The sequence below is a fragment of the Euprymna scolopes genome, chromosome 21, assembly GCF_053919585.1.
Source record: "Euprymna scolopes isolate OS-2025 chromosome 21, ASM5391958v1, whole genome shotgun sequence".
NCBI lineage: Eukaryota > Metazoa > Mollusca > Cephalopoda > Sepiida > Sepiolidae > Euprymna > Euprymna scolopes.
Window position 1 is genome coordinate 96,186,094 of NC_136502.1, and position 18,841 is coordinate 96,204,934.

At 33.7% G+C, this 18,841-nt stretch overlaps 1 protein-coding gene across 1 annotated transcript in view; it reads left to right on the top strand.

Moving 5' to 3' along the window:
- Nucleotides 1-17,053, top strand: part of LOC145242609 (chymotrypsin-like elastase family member 3B) — a 32,212-nt gene extending 15,159 nt beyond the window's left edge. Inside the window, exons 2-6 of the mRNA XM_080105722.1 lie at nt 167-308; nt 6,418-6,539; nt 8,552-8,686; nt 14,100-14,245; nt 16,495-17,053. Coding sequence (XP_079961848.1) covers nt 167-308; nt 6,418-6,539; nt 8,552-8,686; nt 14,100-14,245; nt 16,495-16,686 — 737 coding nt within the window. The 3' untranslated portion in view covers nt 16,687-17,053. The remainder of the gene's footprint in view (nt 1-166; nt 309-6,417; nt 6,540-8,551; nt 8,687-14,099; nt 14,246-16,494) is intronic.
- Nucleotides 17,054-18,841: the final 1,788 nt, after the last annotated feature.

An 18,841-nucleotide genomic window follows, 5' to 3' on the forward strand; every position in this document is an offset into this window, starting at 1 on the left:
GTCGATATTTGTGAGCTTCATCTATTCAACCTATTCGTATTTCAAACTAAAGCGTGCCAGACCATCAGACAAGGCCTCTTAATAGTGTTTTTTCGCATGTAATGAATATTTGATTATATGAAAATTTGGCTGATTTATTTTGTATTTTTTCCTGGATCTATTGCAGGAACTCATGGTACATATTCCATCATTGGACGCAAATCGTCAATCAAAAATTATCCGTCATTGGTTGGACTTAGAGGAAATTACAAACGCTGTGCAGGGACGCTGGTGGCACAAAATTTTGTCCTGACGGCTGGCCATTGTCGGTACGTGTTAACATTAAATACTATGTGGAAGTTTGTTTAAAGTGATAAGATAAAGAAAAAAGACTATTTTATTGTTCGACAGGCTTTCATTAAATAATACTCCTTTCAGTTGTCTAATGTGGATTAAATTTTGAATGTGTAATGATTTATATCTCTATGTGTTATGTGGCAAATTAAAGCCTTTAACTAATCATGATTTCTAATTTTCAGATGTTTAAAGGTGTAAAATGGAGCCTGTTTAGTGTCGCGCAGTGATCCGCCCCTTTTTTTTTCATTTGAAAAGACGCACACCACATGAGGCTTTTGATGAAATGAAAGAAACGTATGATAATGATCCTACATCATATGGCCTTATAAAACGTTGAATTCTGACCTGGCCAGAAATATGTGGAAATAAAACTTCTAGATCTGACTTTCTACCCTTGATGATGCATCTGCCAGCCATTTTGAAGCTGCCATTTATGAAGATAGATGCGAGACTATTTTTCAAATATTCCAAGAGGCCAAGATTAGTACAGGATCTGTGAAAAACTATCATCAATGATCATTTCATATGCATAAGTTATCTGCCAGACGGATTCCAGGTTGTTGAAAACTTTTCCAAAAGCGAGTACGTGCCGAGTGCCAAGGATCAAAGTTTTTCAAAAGACTTATTACACAAGATGAAACCGGGATCTATCACTATGATCTTGACATTAAAGCCTAGTCAGTGCAGTGGAAGCACTTAGACTCGCCACCTCCAAGAATGGCAAGTGTGCAGCCCTCCGACGGCAAGGTCATGCTTTACAGCCTACTGGAAACAGGACAAATTAGTGATGACAGATTTTCTGGCAATGAGTACGACAATTACAGGAGACTATTATGTTTCACATTTGAGTAAGAGAAGCTATCGAAATCAAGAACCGGGTCAATATCAGCCACGGTTACCTCCTCCTTGTAAGAAAACTGTTGTGGAGACGCCCACTTATTAGCATACGTGGGTGAACAAGATATAGATAAAGGTATCAAGTCAGCAAGACCGGGGAGCTGTGTTCGAACGCCGGATAGGCAAGACGCATGTGCCGGTTGCTCCATGAAAGACTTGAACACGCCCTCTACCGGACAATCTTCCAACTGCAGTACAACTGCACCTTTGTAAATATGTATTTTATTTTTGTCTTAATATATTTGTTTTACCTTTACTTTCTGCGTTCGTGTTGTTATTGATATAGACACAACAAAAACGATTCGACATGTCGCCAGATCAGAAGCACGGGAGTGTGGCTATGAAATCCTCTTTCATCGTCTTTACTTTCCTGGCCCCACGACCTCTGATTTTCACCTCTTCCTAGCCATGAAATTGTTTTAGAAAGAAAAGTGTTTCCCACATGGTGTAGCTTTGATTTCCAAAGTCACGTCGTGTTTGGAGAGACAACCTTGGGTTTTCTTTAAAAAAAAAAAAACGGCTCCAGAGCTTCATTAAACAATGAGAGAAATGCGTAACTTTAGGTGGTCCATATGTTGAGAAAGACAAATAACTGTGCAAAGTTTCATTGCTCTATTACTATGAGAAATGGGTTAGGGGCAATACTTATTGAACGTAAGGTTTAGTAGGAAAATAAAGATTTGAGAGTGAATATTAACAAGACACTAAATGATGATCAGTGGTTATAGTGTTAATTAAACACACCGATCCTGCTAGACAGAGGTAGTAGACTCTGTGAGGTAATATGGCTAGAAGTGCATATGTAATAATCACGTAGCCAATCCCATCATTGTTTTTATGGTCTTCTTTTCCTTCGTCTTCTCTTATCGTTCTGGCCGTGTCATCGTCTCTCACACATTGGTGACTGCCGAGGAGGTGCACTTGCTCACAAGTATATAAAAAATATAAAACAAGAGAAACAAAAGGAAACACAGATTCCAACACTTTCTGTAAATATTAGTTGCACTCAGGGTGTGTGTGTGTGTGTGTGTGTGTGTGTGTGTGTGTGTGTGTGTGTGTGTGTGTGTGTGACACTGTCGACCCTCTGAACGCTAAGGTCCACATCTACATCTACTGTCAGTTCTATGCTGTCAGGCGGTTGATCAATTCAATTTCCACATCTCCTCCAATCTACGATCTGCCATCAACTGTGTCAAACTCACAACTCTCCTCAACCATGTCCAATTGGCAACTGTCCTCTACTCTGTTGTCAACCAAGACTGTCCGCAAATTGAACCCAACTGTCATAAAACTGCGGTATTAACCCTATAAGCGGGTTTAACCGGTTTCCTCCAAAGGAGTATGTTTCATGGAAGTATGAAATTCACAAGCGGCCCTCAGTCGGATGTATATCCCTGTTAGAGGAGGTGACGATGTTAGGTTGTTGCAACTCTTGAAGGGAGGTAGCGACGTCCTCCTACATACAGCGCCTGGTATTCTCATATTGGTCACCCATTTGGTACTGAGCAGGCTCAACGTTGCTTAACTCTGGTGATCTAATGAGAACCGGTGTGTCAACGTGATTATGCGGTTTAACTGTCGTAAAGACTGTCGCAAAATTCATGGCCACGCCTAAAACCGCCCACGGACTAACTCTAAAAATATATCCGGTTCTTTTGTTCTCGTCATACCTTGATTACAACCCACCTCAACTCTCCTTTTTGTGCGTTGATGAACAGTTTGCTATACCTTTGTTCACCTTATAAACACTTGAAGGCGCCGATATACACACATATACAAATGGAGATATAAGCGTGTCGTTCCAAAAGTAAAGCCTCTTATTTTTATTTCAATTAAAAAAGTTGAAGAGTTACGAAGTCGAAAGTGGTACCATTAAAACGAGCGATCTTTTGTGATTCAGAATTTATTTTTCTACATAGTCGCCACAATTTTCAGTGCACGTTTACCAGGAATTCAATGGCGCATCTCTGCTTTTGACGCATGCCCATAGTTTCATACCGTTAACATCTGAAACGGAGAGGTGAAATTTTCAGGTCATGAATGCACCAGATCATTCATCATAGCAATGGAATTTGTAATCTTCTCTCATCAATTCGAGCAGAATAAAAATAGGAGGCATTGCTTGTGGAAAAAAAACCTTGTATATCTATAGTTGTTATATCAATAAAGAAGAAATGACAGCGTTTGGGTTTAACGAGTAAAGAGACGCCATTGATAAATTTTTGTGAAAGAAAAAACGAAGAAATAGAATGTTAGTACATATTTTAAACTAATAATAAACGTAGTTTGATTGGGTCTATTCTTTTCCGGATTAAACCAATTATTTTACGCGTTTTTAGAAAGATGAAAGTTCCCCTACTCAGTTTATGGAAAGAGAGACAAACGTGTCATGTTTGTGTGGCGTAATATTTATTTATACATGTGTGTTTAGAAGATCAGAAAAACATCGCATCGGTACCGTCAGTTTCAATCACAATACAAGGGGGGCAGTCTTTGGGTTTTTTTTGTTGGGCTGTCTTCAGTCTTTGTTTATATTTGTTACACCGAAAATTATCGATAATTGCAAAAATACACAGTATTCTACGCAACGTGATAGATACCATTTCCGGTGTGACAGACGTTGGGTTTGAAACTGACGGTACCGATTTATTTTAATCTTCTGTAACATACAGACATGCACACGCGCGCACACACACGCACACACACACACACACACACACGCACGCACACATGCGCACTCACATATATATATATTCTATTATATGAATCTCAGTCGTCTGTGTTAGTGTGCATGTGTTTGTATGTCCACTAAAATAATGTTGTTTTGTACGCTGCTTGTTAATCGTGCATGCGCGATCGTTCGATTCGTTGCTTGATTTTGAAAAGCTAAATTTGCAACGTCATAACATCTGTGTTGTCGTGGTCGATCGTTAACATTTACGAACTTAAGTTTTGCAAGTTCGTGTCTACCACGTGGCATTTTTTCTTTTTTTTTTTTTTTTTTTGCTTAGAAATTTTTGTTTCTGGTTGATGGCAGTCCCGTTTTTTTTTAATATTTTATTTTACAGTATTTTACGACCGGGCAACGCTGGGCGTCTCCCCCCCCCCACTAATATATATATATATATATATATATATATATATATATATATATATATATATATATAATTGCCAAAAGTCTATATTCCAAATTCCAAAATGTTGTTCATCTTATCGTTTATTTCTTTTAGCGTGTTAAAGTGTTCAATTCTTGACAGCACCTGTTTCCTAACACAGAAACAATCATATAATTATTATGTCAATTTTTTAATATTCTCAACTCTGACTAATCAGAAAAATAAGAACTCATTAACTTTAAAAGAAAATAAAAATGATATGGGTACGGCTACATAAATCCGAAAAAGTCGGAAGAGTAGTTGCAATTGTGTTTTATGATATTCACGCCATCTTTGAATTATTTCAAAATTATAAAATAAGTAAACACTGCCTATGCGCAGCTTTTACGTTCACTACGTACAGTTATTACTAATTTAAAGCGTATTGCTAGCCCACAATATAGACATTTTGTCTCTGTTTTGTTTCTTAGTATATATATATATATATATATATATATATATATATATATATATATATACTAGCAAAAGTACTCGTCGTTGACTGGGTTCAAAAACAGCCTACAGAAAATGGACTCTGATTTATTAAAGTATGATAGGTTATGAAAAGGAAGGGTTGTAAAGAGATAGCTTCGAATTTGGGGGTATCAAAACCAAAGCAAAATACGATGAAAGTAAAAATGAAATAGATAAACCCCATAATTTATTATACCATACCTGTTCACGCTGAAACACTTATCACAATATTCTGTGGATCTATATTAAAAAACCTTGTTAAACTTTGTGACATATTTCCATTCTATTGAGGTCAGGTGCGAAAGAACACCCCATAATTTTATTATACCATATTTCTTCAAACTGAAACATAATTATCAATGTATACTTACGTAGATAGATATGAAAAGTCTTTATTAAAGTGTGTGCCTATTTCCATTCTATGGAGGCCAGCGCGAACGCAGACTCCACAATTTTATTATACCATCCCTATTTAAGTTACAACATACTTATCAAAGTATTCTTATGTACATTAATATCAAAAACACTTGTAAACGTTTTTTTATTAATTTTTTAATTTTTTATTTCCATACTTTGTGGACCAGGCGCGAACACAGATCCCAAAATTTTAATGAACCACCGTTCTGCCAGATCAAACATAGCAATTCCTGTGTCTCGATACATCTTCTATCATTATATGTAATCAGTTTTTTTTAAATAGTCAACCATATAGGAGCCTATTCGTGACCACACACACACACACACACACACACACACACACACACATTCAGCTTTATAATATCATTATTATAATATATATATATATATATATATATATATATATATATATATATATATTAATCTCCTCCTTCACAACTATTTTGCAGCGTGAACTTGTCAGATTTTCTAACAAATAATGACTGCACTAACATCGATGAACAAATTCGACAATTTAAAATTAATCTCTATCAAAATTAAAAAAAATCCAATCCTTCACTAAACACATGCATAAAATGATTCTGCAAAATAAGATACACGAAGTCTATAGAATTGATAGAAAGAAACCTATAATTTATAAAAGCATATTTCACAGTGACCCTAATAATACTATATTTTCTATAATAAATTTAAAAGATTAAACCTTATTATGACTAATACATCCCACCTCGACTAACGATTTTGGATAGAACAAACCTGGTATATGAATTTAAATGCCCATTAAGAGACTGTTAGTGAAAGCAAGCAAAAATATATACATAGGCTTGACTACCATGATCTTGTCTAAGTGGTTAACCATGCATCTTTCTGACAATAGCGTCATTGCTGAACACCTTACTATCCAACATTCTTGCCGTCCTCCACCGCTTTTAATTTCGAAAATGCAACTCTCTAAACTAATACGAATATATGTGATCCCAATTCTTTGTAAGGTAAAAAAAAAATTCATTTTTAGCTTAAATGTATATATTCCGAGTCTCTATTTTTTATGTCGTGTAATCGTTTGAGATCTAGTTTCTTGTTTTTTTTTATTATGTTGTTTTTTTTTATTTGGGATTTTTTCTTTTTTTTTTTTCAGAGAAACCCCACCGACGGCAGCATATTTTGGCAACACTACTATCACCGATGGAATAAGTTACCCTTTAAGGATTGACGATTTCTTTGCACATCCGGGTTTCAATGGACATATCACCAGCAGAAGTAATCTCTCTCTCTCTCTCTCTCTCTCTCTCTCTCTCTCTCTCTCTCTCTCTCTCTCTCTCTCGTGTTCGGAGAAAGTGTGATGACAGGATCATTGGATAGCATAGTACCATGTAGACAAGCTAAATTTACTTTAAACAATTTATTTGTGACAGAAATATTAAATTATTTACAGTTTTTGATCGTTATATTTTGAGTTATTTTAAGGGGAAAATAATTTAACTCTGTTATATAAGTTGTGCTCAGACTACTTTTCATGTCAAAGCGTGTCCAAGTGTCATTTTGTCAGTGTTGTCCCTTGAAGAGACATATTTAAATATTTACAGAAATGTAAAGAGTGTACTCACTTTTCTGGCACATGGTGTATATATTTGTTGGTGTTGATGGTTAACGAGTGGGGATTAGCAAAGAAGGTGGACGTACACTTAGAAAATGACAAAGTGGTTTTCTCGGATCCGATCGCAAGTCGTCTATCGATCTAAATTTCTATTTTGTTTAGAAAACAATTTGTGATATCCAAGCATCCGCCGGTGATCTCACATTCGCTGTCGGTGTAGCCACACCTCATAGGGCGTTTATTTAACGACGATGTCTTTTGCTTTCCTGCTAACCTTTTTGGATAGCATAATATTTACAGATAGTCTTGAACCAATCAATAATTATTTTATTTCCGATATTGACCATGTTTGTGTTTATTTCATGCATCAACCATGTTTAGTTCCTTCCGGCCAGGTGCATGTCTGTGTCAAATATTCTTCTCAGAGGATATTTTCTGATTCTCTCATATATTTCCTACTTTAGGTAGTTGTCTAATGCGACGCCATGAAAATAGAAAAAAAATCAAACCTTTAATGGCATATTAAAAGATAACGAAGATTTGGACGATTATAGTTATAACCATTGATGAAAAAAAAAATGGACCAGAATGCCAGAATCGCTTTATAAAATATAGTCAATCTCTTTGAATTCTTTAGTGATAACTTTCCTTTTGACACTGCTGATCATGACTGGATTATATTTTATTTCTTATTGAAATCCTTTGAGATGAGTAATTTGCGTATTTATTTATTTATTTGCCGACTATTATCCTCATATTGATAGTCGTTGTTGTTTCACCACGTTTCGGCGAACTCATCTTCTGGTCTTCTTCAGATGATTAACAGCGAAGGAATAGGAATGCTGAATCTCGTAACTGTATCCTAAATAATGACTGCCTTTCATAGTTGTTGTTGTCTCGCCACGTTTTGGTCAACTAAACCTCAGGCCTGCTTTGAGTAGGATTGAAACCACTGCACTGTCTTTAGACAATCCTCACCTGGAACCGTAAAGTCTCAACTCCTCTAACCACTGCGCCATGAGCCCCGTGGTGAAACAACAACATCTATAAAGATGAGGATAACAGTCCGAAAATAAATAAATAAATGACTAGATTAATTCTTTACTTGGAAAAGGTCCTGGATATGACCTTAAACTATATCCGATGGTGACGCACCGGTTTGCGGACTTTGGGGAGTGTGTAGCCACCCTTTAATTGCCATTGCTCCCAGGTCCACTTTGACCCGGAGTGGTAGAACCTGTTAGGGTCCTAACTATGGGTTAAATAGAATCTGACTTTAAACAAAAAACAAATATACTCTATTAAAAAATCGTTTTCAAAATCACTAGATTCGGCATTAAATAACCTGAAAAGGGTTGATATGCCGTAAAGCAAAAACAACAACCATTTATTTGGAAAAGTTTTTCTGACTGGATTTATCCTGCTTATTTCTTTTTTTTTTTTTTTTTTTTTTTGCTTAGGACAACTAAGTTTTTTTTTTTTATTGTGAGAATGACTCCACCTTGAAGACTAATACTCTATTTTTTTTTAACATAATGTTATGCATGAGATTTGGGAGATATTTTTAATTTAATATTTTATAATTAATAAAACCTTAATTTTGTCGGTTTTATTGTTATTTTATTAATACTGTGAACATTTATTTTTCTGATTTTATTTGATAATTTTTGTGCAGCTAACGATATCGCCTTGATCAAGCTGCCATTGCCGGTGGAACTGTCCGAAACAGTGACGGTTGCTGAAATGGCGGAAAAAGATGACGTATTCAAAATCGGTACTGTCTGCAAAATAGCCGGTTGGGGCAGTTTGGGTAAGCGTCTAAGATTGTAGCTTTTTGAATAAAATCTTGGAATGTTTCCGTAATTAAACTAGCGGGAATGTTCCACACATCTAATACTTTTGTTGTCATCCAAATCAGTGAAATCGGTATTTTTTTTAATCAAATTGATTGATTAGATGCTCTGGTCAGGGATCCACAGCGGTACAACCGGATGAAGCTTCACACACCCCCACCCCGAAGTTATTTAGTCCACAATATATTGAAGTCTACATTGAACTGTAAAGAACCTACTGTTGATTTTAATATCATATCAAAGAACTTACTGTTGATGTTATATGCTGGGCTCTTTTGCTCATGCAGTGAACCCCGGCTAGAATAGGCAATTAACTCGATTGAAAAATGGGTGTTTTTTACAGATTTTGGTGGCAAGAAAAGTACTGGAAATGTGCAATTCAATCTCGGGCAACGCCAAGTATCCTTGCTAGTACACACACATATATATATATATATATATATATATATATATGTGTGTGTGTGTGTGTGTGTGTGTGTGTGTGTGTGTGTGTGTGTGTGTGTGTGTGTGTGTGTGTGTGTGTGTGTGTGTGTGTGTGGCAAAAATGGCAATTAGTGAAAACCTGAAGAAAGTGTTCAATACTATTGCAGAGCAAATATATGTTTTATTACTGGATCGTTAATACGATTCGGTAACCGAAACACGTGTAACTAAGCAGATAAATCGGTGATAAAAAGTACACACACACACACACACACACACACACACACATATATATATATATATATATATATATATATATATATATATATATTATAAATGTTTATTTTTGAAATATTGTGAATTTCAATGTATACCGTTTTCTGTTATGATAAAAACTGAATCACCGTTAATTTCGAGTGAAGCTCAATGTATCTATTTTATATGTGCAGTTTTATATTGTTTTGTAAACAAAAACATAGAAGGAAGAGCTAAACGTGGTTTAATCCACCGTTCTGCCACCACACAAAAAATAACATCCCGAGGGAATTTTACCAAATTATAGACAAAAAATTTTCCGCGAGGTAGTAAACTAATTAAGATAATTAATAAAAACACTGTTAATTTATCCTTCTCAACATCTGCTAACTTAACAAATACCATAATTGGCTCCAACAACATAAAATTAAACATTTTTTTTTTTAAATAGAGATGAGACCGAAAATGAATCCAACAACGTAAAAGAACGTAACTGCCGGGACCCTAATGAATGTCCACTGGGGGGGGGGACTGTTTAACCTCAAACGTAGTATACAAATGTGAAGTTATAACAAATAATGAAACTAAAGTATATCTAGGGAGCACTAGAACTAGCTTTAAGGACAGATATCGTAATCACCTAACATCGTGTAAACAAGACACTGAGAAAGAAAATAACACTATATATAACGAAAACAACAACAATGCAGATAAAAATGAGAACAACAGAAGAGATGATAACAATAATAGAGACAAACACAACAATGAAGATAGCAACAGTAAAAACGAATATAACAAGCAAAAAAACTAAGAAAAACTAACCACATTAGAAGTATGGTTTAAGGAATTAAAGAAAAATAAAATTGAATATAAATTAAGACGGTCCATAGTAGATAGAGCGAAAAAATATAAACCAAGCAAATCGAAAAGATCCAACCTTTGTATACTAGAAGTATACCATATACTAATATAAGAAGAAAAATTATTAAACAGACGACAAGATGTAATTTACGGATGTCTGCACAGAAATCGATACTTAATTTCACGCATTAGACCAGATTAAAAAAAACAACATAAACTGAAATGTAGAGTGAGCAACATAAAAAAAGAAAACATAGATCAATCGACCATATAAGAATAATGCTAACATAAATAAAACAACAAAATGGAACGTAAGAATATAATTAAAAAACCTGGATAAATATAATTAAAAATAAATAAAATGAAAAAGAAAGAAACAATTTAATAAAGAAAGGGAAACAACAAAACGTAAAATATAGGTAAAGAAAAAGATGTAAGGGAAGTGACTCTAGTAATAAAAATATATTCCATGAGAGTGACCTCCCCTTGAAACAAAGACATTAACTAATAAATAATTCGAAACCAAACAAAATGAATATTAGAATAAACACGTATAAATGTAGAAATAAAATTATTTAAAAAATAGGAAAGAATAAATAATGGGGTGAAAATTGGAAATTAAAACAAAAAATAAAAAATAGGAAATTTATGTTTAAAACAGAAATTTTGGTTAGCATGACACCCAAGATGGCCGACTTGTACAACGTGGGAATGGAAGTTCTTTCACCCAGAACACCAGGTTTTATCATGTACAAAATCAACACGTGAAAAAAAATTATAATGAAAATTGACAAGTTCAGATAAATTTTGAAGTTTTGTTTTGTTGGTAACATCGAATGGAAACAACATCTGATGAGTTGGTGAGAACAGGAAATTTTTATGGACACATGAAACCATAAAATTGCCATCTCATTATCGATCAAAAATATTGCAACACAACACATTTCTTTTATTTAATTATTTTTAGGAAATTTTTTCAACTTTATTTATTTGGAAGATGATAAAATATTTAACCCTTCATTTTACCAAACATTAACATAACCCGAATCCTCACCCTAACGGTCCTGGATATGACCTTAAACTATATCCGATGGTGAGGCACCGGCTTGCGGGCTTTGGGGAGTGTGGACCCACCCCTTAATTGCCATTGCTCCCAGATCCACTCTGACCCGGAGTGGTAGTACCTGTTAGGGTCCCAGCTATGGGTTAAATAGAAACCGACTTGAAAAAAACAAATATATTCTATTAAAAAAATTTTCTTCAAAATCACTGAATTCAGCATTAAATAATCTGAAAAGGGTTGATATGCCGTAATACAAAAACAATTAACCAACCAACCAACCAACCAACCAACCAACCAACCAACCAAACTAACCCTAACATTAACTTAAACTTAACCTTATCTTCATCTGGTTTTGCATTCGTATGCTTTAGTGTCATCTATTTCTTTTGGCGGTTTTTTAATCGTAAAATGTTTCGGTGATTTCCGGTTTTTCCCGTAATTCACATTCGGAAGCATTCGAGTCGACATGAGACCACATCTACGGAAGCCGTTTCTTTTTTTGTTGTTTTTTTTTTTTTTAGCTAAAATCACTTTTTTAGTTAAACTAAATTGTGTGTGAGTAATGGCGAAACCCAATTCACAGTAAAAACTAGTAAATTACACAGGTTTCATAAACCATGTGTACGTGCTAAATCAATGACCGATCCCCAAAATGTTAAAAACTTTAATAACCAGAGCCCGTATATGCCACGACCATTTTTTAGCATACCTAACATAAAAATAAAATGGGAAATTATTTTCGGGTCTTCTGTACTTGTCAATTTTAATGTATACTTATTTTACCACCTTTAAAAATAAAGAAATTAAGGTATAATAAATTTTTAATTTATAAAAACTATTACAAAACCACATTTTCGACATAAAAACAAAAATAATAAAAAGCAGATTACAGGATTTAGAGGCACTCGTACTTTTTGGAAATTCCGTAGCCATGTTTCTTTACGATTAACGCATTTGTTTGTTTGTTTTTTTGTTTGTTTTTTTGTGTTTTTTTCTTTTCTTATTTTTTTTGTTCTTTTTTTTTTTTTTTTTTTTTGCTTTTTTACATAATTCTAACTTTTAGGAAAAATTATGCAATTTTTACTAAAAAATATGTACATTTTTTTTATTAATTCACTAAGACTTTAATATAATAATTTTCTTTTAAAAAAGTAGTTCCAGGAAACTGATATTTATTTTTCCACGAAATTTTTAAATGATTTATTCAAACGGCAATTTTCACTGAATTTGTTTGGGATGGGGGGTTGCTGTCGTGAGAACTTTTTCATTATAAATTTATTTCTCATGTAAATATACATTTTTTTTAAATTGTAAATAACTTTAGACTTTTATCCTTGAAAGACCATCAAAATTTTTCAACAGAAACTACGGTGGTTTAGTGGTTAACGACACAAACTGACGACCTGGGTGTTTCAATTTAGAATCGAGTTCGTTTCATAAAAATCAATTTTACTTAGGATGTTGGCAACCTTCACGTATTATATTGTTGGTGCTATTTTGATGATGTATATATATATTATTCTTTGGTGTTGACTGTTCGTATTAGGAAGAGTATTAGAGGTTCATGTGTGTGATCATGTTGTTGGATGTTCACGTTTGTGGAGATAGCATATTGGAGACATAAACAGGGTATATATAAAGAGAGAGAGACAGTTCTGTATATATATAATAGACAGTGTACATGTTACTACAAGAGCATCAAGCCTGTAATTCAACTAGAAGAGATTTTTGAATATCTTGATAGATAGACTGAGAGATAGTTTGACATTTACGTTTGACAGTTGTACATATAATATAAACACGTTACCTTTCTCGTTGTAATGATGAACACAGAAAGACGGCAGTTATAAAAAAAACATGATGATCATTTATTCTTCGACCGGTCAGAAATGATTCTGTATTTCAGGGATTCAAAGTTGCTACATGGTTATTTCTAAACCCTTCCGCTTCCCAGAGGGTGCCTTGACTCTAACCGAGAATAGGTCTGAACCTCTCTGCTCCTCTGATCTGACTGATCTAACTCTCCTAACTAACTTCGAACTCTTTCCTATATTGAGAAATCACACGTATGTCTGGTAAACGTGACTATAACTCACGTGTTTCCAACATGCGCGATTTGCACGTTTTTGAAACCATTTCTGACGACCAGGAAATCTCCCATTCTATTTGTTGTTTTACAAAGAAATGTAACCTACTTGTCTAATTCTGTAACCCATATTTTATTATGCATTCTTTCTAAGAATGTGAATAGTTTCCAGCCAAATTTGTATTTATTAAATATTTTAACAGAATCAAAAATTTACTGGACATTCCATTTATAATAACATTCTGCGTTTATTTAACTTATGATTGGAATTCTCAATTCCAAGTCTAGCTTCGCAAGTTCGAATCCTTGACTATCCTATTTCATTTTTACATTTAACTAATTCCCTATTTTTCTACTTACATGAAAAGGGGACGGCCCTTATCATGTAACACACGTGGTCTCTGCTGTAATCCCCGATGCATTTCTAGAGAGAATCCTTACTAGGAAAATATCGGGAAACCAATGCCAATAATAGAATCTTCGGATTCATACGATATGGTGATGATGAACAAGAACTAATATAAAAAATAAGATCCCCTTTTATTACTTAATATTCCGCATAAGATTACAATAATTTTATAATGATTTTGTAATGATTTTATAATGATTTTGTAATGATTTTATAATGAATCGTTAAATAGAGGAAAACATTTCCGCCATATTTTGATGTTGTTTTTCATAGATGAAGGCGGTGAGGTTGAAACGGATCTCTTACATGAAGCCGAAATGAAAATAACCGACCCAGACGAATGTACAGGAGGAATAATTAATAGCGAAACAGAATTATGCTTGATAAGCATCCCTGGATCAAATGAGACTACAACCTGGGTAAGGACATGCGCTTATTGTTGCCTTATTCATGCGTGAGAAGAAACTGCGCAAAATCACACACCCACACACACACACACACACACACACACACACACACACTTGGAAACAAATTCATACATCTTATGAATAAACATTTCCCACCTGGTAGTATATTACATAAAATCTTTAACAAAAACACACGAAAACTGAGCTACAGTTGTACTGAATACCCCGAAAGAATTATAAAAAAACACAATAATAAAATATTGAGAAGAAATAATTCAACTACTGTCACTAATGATAATCGTAGCAACAATAACTAATTGCCAAAGACCGACTGAAAACCCAGAAATAGAAAAAATTATAAATAATTATATATATATATATATATATATATATATATATATATATATATATATATATATATATATATATATATATATATATATATTAGTGTTCGGACGATTAATCTGAATCAGAATTGGAAAAATTGGAACTTTTGGAGATATCGGATTCGGTATCGGAATCCGTATCAGAATCGAAAAAATTTGTGCTTATTTTTCGATGCCAAAACGATTCTTTTAATTGTCTTTTTTATTTGATTTCGTTTAAAACAAAATCTTCCACTAATGATAAAAATATATATGTATTGATTTTAAACAACAGTAAAACATTGAACATGTGTTTTACAGTATTCGGGAAAAAATAACAACTCTATAGTTAAATATTTAGAGATTTATAAAGAATCAGAATTTGAATCCATAACTGTATCGGAATCGGGAATTAAGTATGGAATCGGTAATTGTATCGGAATCGGGAAAAATATGGGATCGCCTCATCACTAATATATATATATATATATATATATATATATATATATATATATATATAAATACATACATATATATATATATATATAAAGAGCTTTGTATTTGTGTGTGTTTGTTCTCTATATACTCAGAAACGTCTTTACCAATTTTCACACGAAGGTACTTGATGTGTCTGGGAGTGTTCTTACGTAGATTTTGTATCGGAACGTCTCTGATAAGTATTGAAAATCAATAATCAAAAAAATCCGATTAAAAAGGAAGTTCGATTTTTACCAGAGTTAACACTTTTATACAACTTAACATCATAAGTATATTCGAGAAGTTTTATTACCGCACAAGCAGAAAGGCTCAGTTTATAACATCAACTGTAGATTCTTTTATAAGACAGGGACTCGGTCGAAATTCAACTATGACATTTTACTTTTGCATTTCAAATTATTTTATATAATGGATTGAATTAAATCCATTATATAAAATAATTTTGTAAAATCAACAGTAGATTCTCTACAGTGCAATGAAGACTACAATCTATCGTGGACTAAGTCATTGAGTGGGGGGCATGTGAAGTTTATTTCTGATGCAACGTTGTGGGTCCCCAACTAGAGCAGGCAATCAATCGATTTGCTCGAAAAAAAAATGAGCGATTTGACTTATTTTGATGACAATAAAAATATGGAAAACAAGGAGAAAATGTCACTCTTTCGAGTTAAATAAAGTGTAAAGAAAATTGGACAAAAATTATTTAATTCTAAATCCTAATAACTAAAATTACAACTAAAAAAGAAAAAAAAACAACTATTAAAAAATGCACTTTTGAGTAAACAAGAAAAAAATAGTAGTTTTCGTTATGTAACATAGTGTGGACGGCTATATGCAAATAATGATCGAAATGAAGTCACAGTAAGAAAAAAAGAAGACTATAAAAACGAAAGAGCACGTCCAAGAGGACGATCACGTTAAAGACGTGAGTGACGTCATAGGCGTAACGAGAAGTCACGCTTGGCGGTAGAAAGAAGAAATAAATGTCTGTACAATACAAAAAAGCGAGTTGAAGTTCTTTTATATACTTTGCGACTGAGCATACAACGTATTTGGTAACGTTACAGTTAAATAAAAAAAAAATGCAACAAAAAACAAAAGCAAAGCAACTTTTTATTAGTAACATCTACCTTTAGCTTCGGAAACAGTCGAAACTGTTTCGGATTCACGTTCGTACTCAGAATTGTTTACGTCACGACTGCTATTGTCTTAAATGCAATTCCGAATTACCTGGCCCTGACAAAGTGCGAGCACTGCTGAAACGTAATTGCGTTGATATAGACCAAGCTGTTTTGTCTGCAATTCCGAATTCTGTTTTTTTTTTTTTTTTGTTTGTTTGTTTTTCTGCAGAGGATTTGTATATATTTGTATTCCTTTCTTTTATTTTTTCATTTCAAGGGTGACTCGGGAACATCTCTTTGGTGTAAGAAAGAGGATGGTGACGACCGTTACCTGCTGGCCGGCGTGGATTCTCGCGGTGGACATCAAAGGACCATTTTTACCAAAATCTCAAAATACCGTGATTGGATTGATGGTACTATTGATTCACATCCACGATTTACAAGAGAAAATGATTACATTGTTGTGTAGTATGTGTTGTCAATGTTTCTCTTAGTATTGTTCTCTACATCAGGTTACGGGACAATTTTGAAAGAAGGACAATGAAGTCAGAGTGTTCTTAATGAATTCTTTATAAAATCTAGCTACAGATTCAGTTTCTTTAACTATTAATTTATTATTCATTCCTTAAAAGTGTTTGTATATCATAATAGTGCTTACAATTATTGGATTTCGAACAACTAATTAAAATGTTGTTTTAATTAAATTATACAAGCGGCCGTCGTGAAGTTTCATTTCAAATCAGTGTTACTTATGGTAAGTTGATTATTATATATTTAACTAATTTATTAAAACTGTAATGTGCGTTTCTTAGAAATAAAACATTTTTCGTTATCAATCTTTGTGTCACCGTCAACATAACAACCTGCATTAACCCTTATCCTCGAGTGGACTTTGGGCCTTAATAAGTAATGAATCGTTAGTACATAAAAAGTTTCAATATTATGCCATCGCTTTTTCAAATGCTCTGTATATTTTTAAACAAAATTACCCAGGATACTTGGCGAACTGGATTTTATTTGGATCAAAATAAACAAAAAAGGAATGTAGAAAAAAGAAATTACGATGTTTAATTTCATTTGATTTATAACTTGAAAATTATAAAAATCTAATATATAAAATACTATATGTCTGTCTGTTGGTCTGTCTCCATATTTTCAAACTTTATCTCTCCCGAAACTAAAAGTTGCAGAGCGGCGCTAGGGGTCTCAAATGATTGGATTTTTTACGAGCCGTTCTTTTATGGGTCTTTCGCCAATTAAAATAGTTTTTTTAAGGGGTCAAAAATGGGTAAAAAAATTTTTTTAATAAATCGTTAAACATTTTGTACGTTTATCTTAGGCTTTTTTTTATTTTGAATCAGTTTATATGCGTTTCACTTTTGTACAGTGGTAACGTTACCAGCTTTGAATGCTACAGTTTTACTTTCGGTTTCAATTCTAGCTGATGGCACCCAAAACACATTTTTTTTACTTTTGGAATCACGACTCTATAATAATATATACGAAATCTGGACAAATTAAAATGTCATGTTTAAACGTATTTTACGATCGGGCAAAGCTGGGCGCCCCTCCCCCTCCTCTGCTAGCAAAAAACATATAAATCGAAATTTTCATGGGGCCTTTAGGATTTGGATCAAACATGTTCATTTGTTTAGACTGATTCGTATGAAATGTTGGAGCGTGTCTTCGTGTGATTAAAGGTTATAAATTACTGATTTTTTTTTTCAATTAATATGACCTTCCAACCCAATCAATACTAATTATACAATTGGGACTCACCTCCAAAATCACATACTGACTATTACATAAAAGGCTTTTGTCTGTATGTATGTGTGTTTATATGTCCAACTACAAGTCAAAAACTACACAACAAGCACCCACAAAGTTTGTATATTCTTGATCGGCATGGCCCTGGATAAACAATATCTAAAACGTAGAAAAATCAACTGGGACGCTATTTATTTGGAAAAGGAAATGCTGATTCGTGCCCTGATGAATCTATTATATCAAGAAGATTTGTCTGCATGCGAGTCCAGCTAGAAAGAAATGGGCTGGGTGGAGGAGAAAAGGAAGTGGGAAAGGGGGAAAGTAAAATGGGGGAAGGGGTAGCGAAAAAGATAGACACAGGTAGAGTGGGGTAGAGATATAGAAGTTTTAATAGAAATAATGTTGCAGTTTGTCCCCAGGCAGCGCCGGGTAGTCCTGCTATTGAAAATAGAACACAAAAGATAATATGGTGTTAGAATCAGGACATGTTCAGCATACAATCCCGGACAACGGGGGGGGGGTGATTGTTAAAAAATAAAATATGTTATCTAACTGCAATGACGTTAAACTTCAATGGTGGACAAATATACGACTTCCTATCGATTTGGATGAAAAAGAGCTTGAAATTCGTTCGGTTATAATTCAATTTTATTTCCCTGCATTGTCACCTGTATTGATTTTTTTTGTTAACCTCAAATTTGAATTTACTGTCTGCTTACCAACCGATATTTATGAACGAATGTTTGTTTTTTTTGTTTGTTTTTATAACACCTGAAGTTGGGGATGACGGTGGCTAGGTGGTTAACGACGCTGACTGTCAACCTGGGTGTTCCAAGTTTAAATCCATTTCATACCAC